General features: G+C 38.4%; 1 protein-coding gene across 1 annotated transcript in view; it reads right to left on the reverse strand.

Annotated features, from left to right (window-relative positions):
- Window positions 1–13,292, reverse strand: part of LOC126183758 (DEP domain-containing protein 1A-like) — a 134,127-nt gene that overhangs the window by 29,418 nt on the left and 91,417 nt on the right. Inside the window, exons 4-5 of the mRNA XM_049925985.1 lie at window positions 3,633–3,784; window positions 2,644–3,548 (exon numbers count right to left, since the gene is read on the reverse strand). Of these exons, the coding sequence (XP_049781942.1) occupies window positions 2,644–3,548; window positions 3,633–3,784 (1,057 nt within the window). The remainder of the gene's footprint in view (window positions 1–2,643; window positions 3,549–3,632; window positions 3,785–13,292) is intronic.

The following is a 13,292-nucleotide window of genomic DNA, read 5'->3' on the forward strand; positions in this document are numbered from 1 at the left end:
GACCAAGGTGTTGCGAAGTAGGCAGGCATAGATAGCCTTGCTGACAGCAGCAGTCTACCTACAGACTGACGCAAGGATGCGCACAGACTGAGTGAAGCCTGGAGAGTGCTGAGTAAGGGGAAGTGAGGCCAGCAAGCTAAGTTATGCTGCAATATACTGCGGGAGTAATACCAAAAAGCTACCACTGAGGGTAAAAAACGTCCTCCTGCAGGATAGAAATAGCGGAGTACAGGCAGCAACAGACAGAAGCCATTAGGAAGCAGTTCAGATCTGAGGACAGACGTGGTCCGTGTCCGAATGTTCAATCTTCGTAGGTGACTATTCCGGAAGTCTGTCCCAGCTCGCAGGAGTCATCCATTTGCCGCCAGATGTCAACTTCAGCGCTGAAGGTTGGCCCGAGTTCGGTCAGCACCATGGCTGACTAACTACAGCAAGAACTTCCAGCAGGACCGGCCACAGTGTGGTCTTGGTCACAGGGGCCGCCGGGGACTGACGCTCTGACTTCATGGCAACCTGGCCCCACGGTGCGTGGTCCGTCCATGACGGGACCTTGCGGACATCGCGACTGACGGCTTACCAGCCGCCAGTGCAGCAGGCGTCGGCAGCTGACCTCACGGCAACGCAGCTCCGAGTTCATCTCAACCACAGGGCATCGTGGCTTCAGTGGAGCACTGGTGCCCTGAGGCTCCTGAGTGCGATCAGCGGCCCGCTTTGTCGGAGAATCTACACAGCAGCAGCCAGGCGGAGGGATCCACAAGGCTGGGCAGCGACGACGATGGAGAAATTGTATAAGAAAGTTCAATAAATAATTGTAAAACTCCACACCATCTCAGTCTTTGGCACAGCTACTGTGTCTGCTGCTAACAAGTGGTGCAGAAGGCGTAACAATTGATAGTGCAAATGTAGAAGTTGATGAGCTGTTCCCCTTTCGCCCATTGCTTATTACCTTTACCGTTCCCACTGCCTTTTCCCCCTTCAGTCTATCTAGTTCCAATTTCGTGTGATCTAATTCAGCCTGAAGGGCACAAATCTTTACCTCCTGTTCAGCGATTCTCTTGTCTTTTTTGCAGAGCCTACAGTTCCATGGGAGAGTCTCATTGAGTTCCCCATTCAGTTCTCCCCTACTATCATTCCAGTGGAATTCCATCCCACAGTCTACACATATGACTCCCTCTTTGACTATCCTACGGCAACATCCACATTTATCACACACTGCAAGACAGATTACACACTTAAAAACAGAATTAAATCACTTAACAGGTTTCACACTACACGAATGTTCATTGTTTATGTGCAGCAAAAATTGGGCCTACCGTTTAGTGCTTAAGATGTTTTATAACGTAAAAAGTTGGATATTTGCTGCAGATCACAGCATCTCAAACATACAGTTAATTACAAAACGTATAAATGGGACCATGACCAACTAGCACAGACTAAAACCGACATGTCAAAAAACAAAGCAAAACAGAACTTACCTCTACTGTAATGTACCATATTGTGCTGTCAGTTCATCATCAGATGAAAATTTTTACTTCCATACATAGTCTCTGTAATTTCCAGTACTTTTCAAAGCAAGCCATCACAGAAAAACATTTTTGATTGTTAAGAGGTGGTTAGCATTTCACATACTTGCACGCTGCTTTGACATGTTTGTTGATATTTTGCACCCTGTAATTGTTTGCAAACTCTACCGCTTGTTGAGTTGTGCTCAGCCATTTACTCCAATAGGATATAGGGCAGAGACAATTGTCTGATTGTATCTGGTCATGGATGATCATCTTTTAATTGTTAAACATCTCAGACTAACACACCAACTTCAACTCACTCACTCCACTACAAATTATACTAACTCTTATAGATGAGAAATTGTACTGTGCTTACTCATACTGAACTAAACATTAGCTCCTAAAACAGGTGAGCCCTACAGTTCCATGACTTGAGGAATGTTCAGTTTACACCACTTGAATAGTTGATGTTTATAAAAGGGTAAAAGCTTTTCTTCTTACTTTAATCATAATGGGCGATTTTATTGCAAGTTGTCCGACATTCAACGTTCTCCCCATGATATCCTTACAAATCAACTAATTATTTTAATCAACATTTCAAAATATTTTCTATACAGCCAAATAACATATATTATTACAAGGCCACAAAACTGTGAGTCATATTTTACTTTAACTGTTTTTTTCTTTCAGAGGTATGGCAAGTCACCACAATACAAATACATAGTGCTGTACAAGTTTAAGTTTAGGTGACAAATTGAAAAAGAACAGCAACATACATTAACTGAACACAAAATTTAGGAACAATATTTATGGTGCAAGTATATCCATAAGTGCTTTTAAAGTGTGCAGCAACCAGTAAGATATGTTTTCAGCAAGTTTCAATAACTTTTGAGGGTCATTGGTGGGATAATGGAGGATTTCTAATCCAGTTTGAAGTTTTTTATTTATTTTTGCAGAAATTTATTCTCTGCAGGAAATACTTCACATTCATTAATTGTGCTGACCCAAATAGTATTAGTAGGAAAACATTATTTCATCAAAAATAGTCCTTTCCTCATAGATCATTATCTACAAAACTACCAAGAATCAAAGTTTCTTAGTTTAGGTTTTAGTAACACTATCTACAGAATACACTTACTTTATTTGCAGTGTTGTTAGATCCTGGATCACGACTGCAATCCATAAGCTTGCTCAGAGTTTCAAGGGCAGCTTCATAATCCAACTGAATGGATCCGAGATCTTGTCCCTCCACATCATCTACTGATTGTGACAAAGCTGGATTGAAGTAGCCACCAGATTTGCTTCGAAGGTGGTTAATGTTCGGTTCTTTGGAAAGTTTTCTATTTCTGTACCAGCCACATTTCCCAGGTTTTGGTCTTGTAATTAATCTTTGTGTGCTAACTGCAGTTGCTTTGTGTGTCTCTCTCATGCTTTTCGAATGTTTTGCAAGTGGTTTCGTACACATGTTCTGAGTGACTTCCAACAAATTAGGAGCACTAGCATTTCTTTTTAAGTTAACAGTTACTGTTTCAGGAACTCTCAGTGAACTAACTGTCAATGTGTTCGATGGGTTGTATAACCTTTGGAAATTCTCAGTCTTCTGTGAAACAGCTGAATCAATATTGCACGACTTTACTCCCTTAAGAGAAAAATGTATTGTATCCATTGTCCTTTGAGGAACAATTCTCGTAACAGGGCTGTCTGATGTAAATGCAGTTTCAAAACACAGGTTTGGTGGTAGCACGGTATTTAGTAGTTTCTTTGAGCTTATAATTTGCTGAAACTTGGCATCAGAAATTTTATTAGACATTTTTTGTAATTCTCTTGCAGGGCTTCCTGTTGCCGAAATTTTGTGCACTGGCTGAACTTTTAAGTTGTCTCCAGTATCTTGACATTGATATTGTAAAGAATGATTCATTGATTCCACAAACAAATATGCTTGTGTGATAATTTCATACATTGCAAATGTCGTCAGAGGCTCAGTCCAATTACAGAAATAGTTCCTTACATCAGACAAAGCATCACTTGTGAATCCCGAAGGCCCTAGAAGAATAAATAAGTACGTAAATAATTTGGGTGTTCCTTAGAAAGGATATTACACGTGCATATTTTAACAATAATACTTACAATGAAGAAGGCTATTAATAGCTGAGAGTATATGATGTGGCAACTGTGGATTGGGAAGTTCATCTTGTGTGACATTTTGCAATATCCATTCATATGGTACACAGCTTGGAAAGAACTCAGCAACTGGTACTTCTGAAAGAAGTTCCTGGAGCCTGAAACACGACAACTGTTTTTAACGTTTGTTACAATTACAGACAGAATGGCTGGCTGGTGTTTACCTACAAGAGAGAAAATACCTAACTACCAACAAATAGTAAGTACATAACAGTAATCCTATCTTTCAGAACTAAATGTTACTTCTTTAGCAAGGAAAGGGGAATAGTTGGAGAAAGCTGGGTTGGGGGGAGGCAGGTCAATCAAATCCTAAGTTCAGGGTATGAAGAAACACAATTAAATGAATTTTACCACATGAGACAGTGAATGTTAACAGAGGTTAAGTGCAGGGACTGGTAGGATCAGATGGTATGGTGAAGTGTAAGTTTTTATGCAAATGGCCCTTGTAATGTAGATCTCTTTCATCATACTGGAGAACATGCTCAGCAACTGGGTACAGGAGGTTTGCAAGAAAGGTAGTTATTCTGCATTCATTAATGCATTCAGCCAGTTCAGTGGTGGCCATTCTAAAATAAAAAGCCATACAGTGAACACACTTGATAAGCAACACTAGTGGTCTCTCATGATGTTCTACCTTTGGTGGTGGGTGGGTGTATGGGGTAGGTTTTACATTGGGAACAATTGCTGGGATAGCAGCTATTGGTAAGCATAATAGTCTGGTAGTGCCACATGGTTTGCAAGGATTTGCAGAGGTGGTGCCAATAAGGCCGAGAGCCTGTTACACCACTTGTGCCATTTGGATTTTCCTCACACCACTAGTTTCCCTGAACTTCAGCGATTGGAACTTACTCCAACACTCTCGTCTCACCAACCTCTCATCCTATGATTTGTTATTACATTTATTTTTTTATTTAATTTTCCTAAACCACCTTACTTTAGAATTTAATTACTTATATTTACTTTCTTTTTAGTCTTAAATTTTTTCTCTTTCCCATCCTTTTGCTCTATTTCTTCACTGATTATTCTTTCCATCCTTCACATCTCTTACTTTTTTGAGTATGTCTTTAATCTCACTCTATCATTTTCTGTCTATAAGAGTAGCTGGCGCTATACTTACCAGTGTAATGTATTAACCCCTAACCAAGACATCATCTTTATCCTTGCCTCAATTCATCATTACAGAAGGTAAGTTGTTCTCATCCTATGATTGTTATTATGTTAATTTTTTTATTTAATTTTCCTAAAACTGTGTGGAACCATGTGAGATACTCAGTCTTGGAACAAGTCTCTGCGCAACTCTCAAGATTAGTATGGTGTGGCACCTATTGAAATGGTTGTATTAATGTTACTTCATGTCCTTGCATCTTCATTGATATCATTCCCATCAATCCATTTTATTCCACTCAATAGCTCGTTCAAAGTACAGATGAGAATATACTGATGCATAATGATGTACCTTTTGAGTTAATGCACCCGGAAAAGCTGCACCACACCCCTTCTCAGGTATTGACAAATTGAGGATCCAAATATACTGATACCATTTCATTTAGAAGCCACTAGTAGAAATGAATACATGCAAGTTTATCTGAAAGCTTTAACTCCTGCGCAACAGAAAATTTGTAAGGATAAAATGCACACTTTTTTTTTTAATAATTTTCTGATACTGTGATCTTTTAATTCCCATTTGCATCTGACTGAACTCATAACAGTTTTCTAATTGTCTCTCTGCTGCTTGCAGTAAACTTGTCAACAAATGCTGAAAACAGTTTTTGGGTCAGATTTATTTTGGCCACTCTGAGTATACCCAAGAAGTAATTTTTAATTATACTGGAAAATATGAGGTTTATGACCCTTATTTTTCATTTCTGCTAGAAGCCTAAACAAAACTGGACCTGCAGAATAGTGCACACAAAACTACACAATGATTATACAAGTGAATGTCCCAGTCCCTTCTGAATTAGTGCATATTATTAACCACGTATTTCATGAGGTATGTACAGGTACAACGGAATTAGAATTCCAAGACACCCAACAGCTTGCACAAAGTTCACAAACTGACACCACAATTCTTAAGTGTGTCGTTCTTTTACAGAGTACGAATACTCTCTCTATATGGACATTTGTCCCTGTAATACCATGAGACAATAGGCAAAGTAAGCAAACTTCAGGGTTGTAGTGTCATTGACACTGGAGATTATTCCTCAGTTACACGTACACCTGCACACCTTGTGTCTGTGCTTGCCCCACACACAGGTAGAAACACACATGCAGAAGCATGTTCCTTTCTCAACACATGCATATGCACATGTGCCCTACTATAGTGATCAAGCTGCAGCTATAGGTTAATCACACCTATGTGGCTGCTCAGTAGGCAATAAGTTTATCATACCCAGTCAAGCATGCTGGGATATGCACCAGTGAGACTGCAGCATAAACATGCCCTCTAGAGGCAGGCTGAGGACTTACATTACAGTTGCAAAAGACGCTACTTAAGCGATACAAATAGTATATCTGCAACTGCAGAAATAAAAGAGATCAAAAAACAAAGAAAACACCAGGCATTTGTTATAAGGTTCACAGTAGTGAGATTCTTAACATTTAGAGTGAACTATGTAAGTACACATATTTTACTTATTTTGCGAAACGTGTAATCATAATGATGAATTATAAATATGGGAAAACTTCACATGAAGAAAAAAGTTAATCTTCAGTTCAACATGCTTGTAAAGGTCTTCAGTTTATATTATGAAAACACACGTTTCGTCGCATGTATAGCTCACAGACTGAAGCCTCAGGAAAAACAGTCTGAAACTTGGACATATTTTGTTGTAGCTCTGATGAATTCAATTTACTGGCTAAACTGGATGCACTGGAAGTTGAAATTTGTGAAGCTTAGAGAGGAGCAGTTTCTGCAGTATAAGGATCTGCAACATACAAGGATTAGTTGGAGGATAATGAAAAAATACTCAACACTGGATGTTGGGTTTTTGGTTCAATTTGCAAATAAAGAAGTAAAAAATGTACTTATGGATGAGCATTTCCAAGAGAGACATGTCCTACTAAGCTTTCTTATTTTCTTACAAATATATTTTTCAAAGGACGTAAGGAAACTTTGATGCCCTGTGTGCAGCAGGGTAAAGGCCTCATCATTTGCAGGTTCTACATCATCAGTCACTCTGACCCTGTATTTTACACAGCTCTGAGAATTTGTAGTGGTGTGTTTCATCATGTCTTTTCCAAGACTAAACCATGAATTACTGCTATCCAACATCTTCTACCTCTACTACATTATACTACTGACACTGAAGGAAAACACAAAATAAAGAGAAGCTATACAAGTGGCAACTAGACTAGCTATGAAATTTAGAATTTTTGCTACCAGGGCCAAACACTAATGTTTCAAGTTCCATTTAAAGGTATCTACTTCAGAGAAATCTAACATAATCCAAGAAGTTTGCCAAGCTATGGTGAAAGTATTTTTATTTCTGTCTAAACTAACTATGCCTAAAAGACCTATTGCATAAGTGTCATCACAACACAAAGCAATGGTGCACTTACCTTCACAATCCTACTTGAAGTATGAAAATTATACATTAGTCCTAACTGGAACTTTTGTACATTGTCATATCATAACCAGAATCTAGTCCAAATCCAAAGGCAGGTCATCAATTAAGTATAACACTTAGCAATGGCAGCACATTTATTATGAACATAACATTCAGCCAGAACATAATTAGACTCCTGGGCACAATTTACAACTATTTAAACATTGAATACTCCATTACAAATGTAAGATGTAGTTCCCAGATTTTGTTGAGGAAGGGTCAGCAACTTAAATTTGGCAATTCTTTATTTAAATTTCTCTCACAACTGCTTATAATTTATACTGGTGATTAGTTTTGAATGTAGCCATTCATTTTCAAACTAGACCTGCACTAAAAGTGCTTATCAAAGCAAAATTCCACAGATACTTTGGTAATTTTGACACAACACATAGGCATACAACAGATACAGGGGTGATCTTATTACATGATACATCAAGCTGATGAAACTGCACTACAGTAGATGATCCCTAGTGTTGATACAGCATTTTATTGTGGACCGCTTGGTCTGTCTTCTCTCCACTCCAGATTTGAAAGCACCCAAAAATTAGTGCAGACTGGTTTACTCTCTCCCATGTTATCCTTCAATCAGGCCAGATCCTCCTCCCCTCTTGTCTGTGGTGGTAACAGAGCAACATTCGTTGTAGATGACATTAAGCTGCACTTACTAGACTGGTTCAGCTGTCCCTACAGACTTAACTTTTGATGAGTTGTAGCTGCTCATGACAACTAGAGATCCAAAGTTGTCCTTGACCACCTACAGTGCTTATGATCACCACTAGCATGCTAATTTCCTTTGTGAGCCTGAGAGCTTCTCACAAATGACAAAAGCTTTGCAGTTTAGAGCATCTAGATTGATAACTAACTTGTCTAGTTGATGATGGCAAGAGAATGTCTTCAATGGCAAACAACAGTCCAGAGAAATCTGTTTTGTGTAATTATTGAAATAGCTTGGTCACTCTGGAACTCTGATCTTTCACAGTCTATGACTGGTTGAGATGCCTGCAACAAATCTCATTCGAGAATAACACTATACCATATTCTGATAAAACAACCAATTAAAAGGGCTGTGTTCTGTAATTGATAGTTATTCTTGCAATACATGCTCCTGTTGGCTGGACATAATTTCCATCTGTGACTTTCAGCATAAATGGTTTTGTATCACAGTACACAGTATTCTTCAGCTAGTGATGATGAGCATTCAACATTACAGAAAGACAATCCCCAGCTGACTAGCACCAATTTGACATTACAGAAAAGGAAGTGCGATTTGATTAGCACACAACACTCCGTCCATTAATGATGATGCCAATGAGATATCCTGACATCTTGGCAACTGTTGTCCATACAGCAATTTTCATCTGTGGCTGCCTCACCTCTACAGACAGCCACCTCACATAGTTTTCCTCAATTTGGCATCTGAGTGAGTGAGTGGTACCTCTGTAGACCAATGGGGAATGGCTACAGAGTGTTAAGGAGCAACCTCCTATAAGGCACAATGATGGGCTTCACCCGAAGGTCAACTACAGCTGTTTGCTGTCATTAATGTATCTGTTGTGATAGTCAACATCTGGTGGCGAAATAGTCATCAAACAGCCTTCCTCTGCAGCAGCGTAAGTGTCCAGGGGTCCACAGTGGAAACAGACCAGAGAGTTATCCTCTGTCCTTCAAATGCCTGCTCTTCTGTGGTGTGTTATGCTTGGTGAGGAGTTGGTTGTACCCATGTTGGTCGGGCACTGGATTGTTGCGTGACAGTCGTGCAGCAAGTCTGGTCCATTCTCCCTGGCATGTTCGACTGGTGATAGAGATTTGTGCTGAACACCGATACACCTCTACTTTAACATTATCTACACCCTCCTGACATATAGGTTCGACATTCCGAGCTGCTATCTTTTGCTTACTCAGTTGAGCAGTTCTGGCTTGCTGGTTGTCTTACAACCCAGTGTAGAGTATAGTTAGGTCATGGTGGTCTTCCACAACTACCACACTCTTGAGTCTGTCATGCTTTTTTCATCCAACTCTCTTCTGTTGCATTTCCTTGATGTGTTGGCACCTTTGGAGCAATTCTTCCACTGTTGTAATACCCTTTACAGAAGAACATGGTACATGTCTTCTTCAACTACTTTCATCAAGTGCAAGATTTCATGGCTTCTGTCATATTTGGATTCGCAATGTGGCAAAGGGCCAAAACTTTCTGTATTGTACTGTGTTGTTCCCCCCATGATGTTGGCCCTGTTCTTCACTTGCTGCCAATTGTCGCCAAATATTTTCATCAGTTTGACCTGGTATTTATCTCAGCTACTGAGCTGCTTGTCATTGATCTCAAACCACTGCTGGGTTGTGCCATCCAAGTAGAAGTACACATTTGCTAAAGACATCATGTCATCATTCTGTTGTATTTGGTGGCTCGTTTGAACCATTTTGGCCATTTGAGTGGATCCTATCCTGAATCTCTGGAAAACACTGATGGATGCTTGATGTGTAGCTGACTTACGGGCATTTTGAAATCCATTGGTCTCCTGAATATAAGGACTATGAGAACAATGTACTGTTTGAACTTCAGCTCCTATTAGTACAGGCAACTGCTTTTATGTTGTGTAATTGGAGCCATAGTGATGATGTTTTGAAGTACTCAGCATCTCTACCAAGCAATGTCACGTCACAAGTAGAATCAAGTCTAAATCCAAAAGCAGGATCTTCAATGAAGTGCAATACTTAACACAAAGTATGATTATGAACATCAACGTACAGCCACAAAGGAACAAAACTGCACTCCTTGAGAGAGCCACTATTTATATGTACATTGAATATTCCAGAACATACAAATGCAATAAATTTTGAGAACCTTTCTGAAAAATAAACAGCAAGTAATAAATAATAATTGGTGGTCAGGTTTTAATAGGTGGCCCACAGCATGCCAGCCAGTGACACTGACTGCTATGCCACACTGCAAGCTGCACACCACACAGTAATACAAATAGACACACACAAAGTAATTGTAACCAGAAACATTTGTTGACCTTCCCACTACCCTTTTCTAAGGATTATACATCATCAGTATTATCAGGTGGATTTATTTAAATTAATTTCATACACAGCATTTCTACAAACGATTTTTCTGCGCAGCCTGTGGCATTGTCTGGCAACAGTAGATAAAGAGCTATGCACCCTAAGCATCCACACAGCCCTGAGCCATGTAATAAAATAGTTTTTTTTTGCTGTCTGCTGCTAGAAAGTGCCAAGGGTTGCCCAGGAAACTCATATGAAAATAATCTTTATCATGTAACTTTAAATAAAACCACACTACAAAGTAGGTATAAGCCTAAGAAATGTGCAGTGAGACCAGTTATTTAATGTGTCTCAATCATACTTCTTATTTCATCATACCCGTGTCATCTGTTTACTGCTTTGTGTTTTAATAATAGACTCATTTTCCTCTTGGTTCCCTGCTGCTTTGTGTGGCAACATGTCTCATAATATCAGCTTCTGAAAGTTCTTCATATGTGTATGTACAAATAAAATTTTGGTTCAGCTTACTCTTGACAGGAAATGGTCATTAACTATTTTGCACAAATCTGATAGTTCAACAATAGTTTCATTCTTTCATAGAAGAAATGTAATATGTTACGTACCCACTTTCTGTCCTTCTACTTCTTCCACATTTGACCATAAAGTTTGTCTATTCTCTGATGCTCAAGCCTAATTAATTTCTTCAGCACATTGGAGTACTGTCCGTAGTAAAATACTGGAACAGGGCTATGGCTGCTAATATTATGGGGCCTTTCTTACAATCAGTGATGGGTGCCTGGATGCACTCTAGTCATAGTACATCCAAGCATCAGTAATTTCCCCAACCACATCTGCATAAAATGTATATTTCACAGTTTGTCGAGGATGGCCGACTAACTTGTGGGACCCCATGTTTTGCAAAAAAGAAAACAATGAATACTGATATTTCTTGACTTGCTCATCCAGGCCTTTATTGATCAAACAAATTTATTTTCATGCCACTCAGAGCTTTGTGCTTCATCTGAAAGATCTTGATTGGACTCCAAATGTCCTAGCAGTCCCATGACAAATCCTCTCTCTCTCTCTCTCTCTCTCTCTCTCTCTCTCTCTCACACACACACACACACACACACACACACACACACACACACACACACACACACACACACACATCTATTAATTGGCTCAATTTGACATATTAACTCCTGTGTGTTGTTTGTTTACATCATCAAATCATCAATATTTGAATTTTTTTACCACTAGATTCCACACACTCTCAAGACTCACAAATTATATATGAAGTTTCCATCAGAACTGTTCAGCTGAGTGTAAAATTTGATGATGCAGCCGTGATCAATGGTTTTTTGCATCTTTAGTCTCAAACAACGAACACACTTTCAAATCAGAGACAGAAACACTTCAGTGGCTTCAAGGCAACAGAACAGGGTCTCAAGCGACTCTTCCAACACCAATCTCGCTCCTAGGCCTCTCAACTCATTCCGACTGGCAGAGAAAAAAATCAGTGTTGACATTAGATATACCCTGTATGGATCTCTAAGGGAAACTAATATTTATTCTTTATGTAATGAATATCCTGAGATGCAAATAATATTATAGTTGAGTACTATAAGCAGTTTATCTCACCATACATTGATGAAACAAGTCCACTGAACCTTCTAAACTGCATTCCCCATCTTATCTATACATGTTACTAAATTAAAGCATCCCATCATGTTTTTCTGTCTGTATTTGAAGGTTACTCTCAGGAGCTAACATAGGGATTTTGATTCCATTTTAGTTATTAGATAAGACTGATTCACAAGGATGATGTGTGTATATAATCTATCACCACCATGCCAGACGAAGTTTTATGGCTGTAGATACTTAGAATTACACGTGTGAAGCTTTGCTACACTTCTCCTCTTTAAATAATTGATTTTTTCTTTTCTGTTTTTTACTACGTATGTGGAATGCAGACCTTGAATACAATGAATTTCTCAAATCTTACATAAACTGTATTTTTGAAAACTATTACTCAGTATATAATTTACAGTCTGCTGATAAATTGTGTAGATAGTTCACATAAAATTATTTTACTCGCAGTAATATTCCAAATTTACTATTCAATAAAACCCTACATACTCCAAAATTTGACAATGCTAATAATTGTTTTAGGATTGATATACCTTATTTGAAAGATATCACTCTTGTTTTTCTTAAGAAATTCTATCAACTGAAAACTGTAATTCAAAAGCTATCTTTCTTCAAAATTGTTGATTTATGAAATGTTTGATTCTTAAAATGTAAACCTTTCAAAACTTCAGTGTTACTGTCTTGTAGCCCTAAATTCTCTGATTCGAAAAAGTATAACTTTAGTAGTTGTGAAGTGTTTAAATTAGAAAATTAGTTTCTAGACAATTCATGGTGGGCTTCTGTAGATCTACATATGTGTCAAAACTTCCACCCCATAAAAAAGTTAAACTACAGTGTCTTTGCCCAATATGTTTGTTTATTTTAAATTACTTCTGTCTTATTTTAATTCTAAAAATATAATAGTTTTGTGTATTAACATTCTGTAACTTCTGTTCTACATGCATATTTAAATAGGTATCACGCACAAAGTCTCAGTAAATCAGAGCTAGCATTTGATGAGTGAAGGTACTATGTTAGTTTGTTCGTTCAGCTGTGGTTGAACTATCAAGATGTACAGTCGTTATGTAGTCAATCCGACTAAGTTACATTTGCCTTGAGTTATGACCATGCTTATTAGGAAATCTATTGTACAATTATGAATTGCCACTTGTGAACTTATATTAGGCTACTCATAGGTCATGTAGTTTACCAGTCTGTGTTGTTGAGTCTATAAAATACTTTGCTGGCATGCTAATCAGTGATAGTGTTAAAGAGCAATACACATGAATGAAGTGAAAATTGAACTCAGCTGTGTTGTGTGCAATCATTTAAAAATTGTTTAAAGCCCTTAATAATCATAAGA

This window comes from Schistocerca cancellata, chromosome 4 (assembly GCF_023864275.1).
Source record: "Schistocerca cancellata isolate TAMUIC-IGC-003103 chromosome 4, iqSchCanc2.1, whole genome shotgun sequence".
NCBI lineage: Eukaryota > Metazoa > Arthropoda > Insecta > Orthoptera > Acrididae > Schistocerca > Schistocerca cancellata.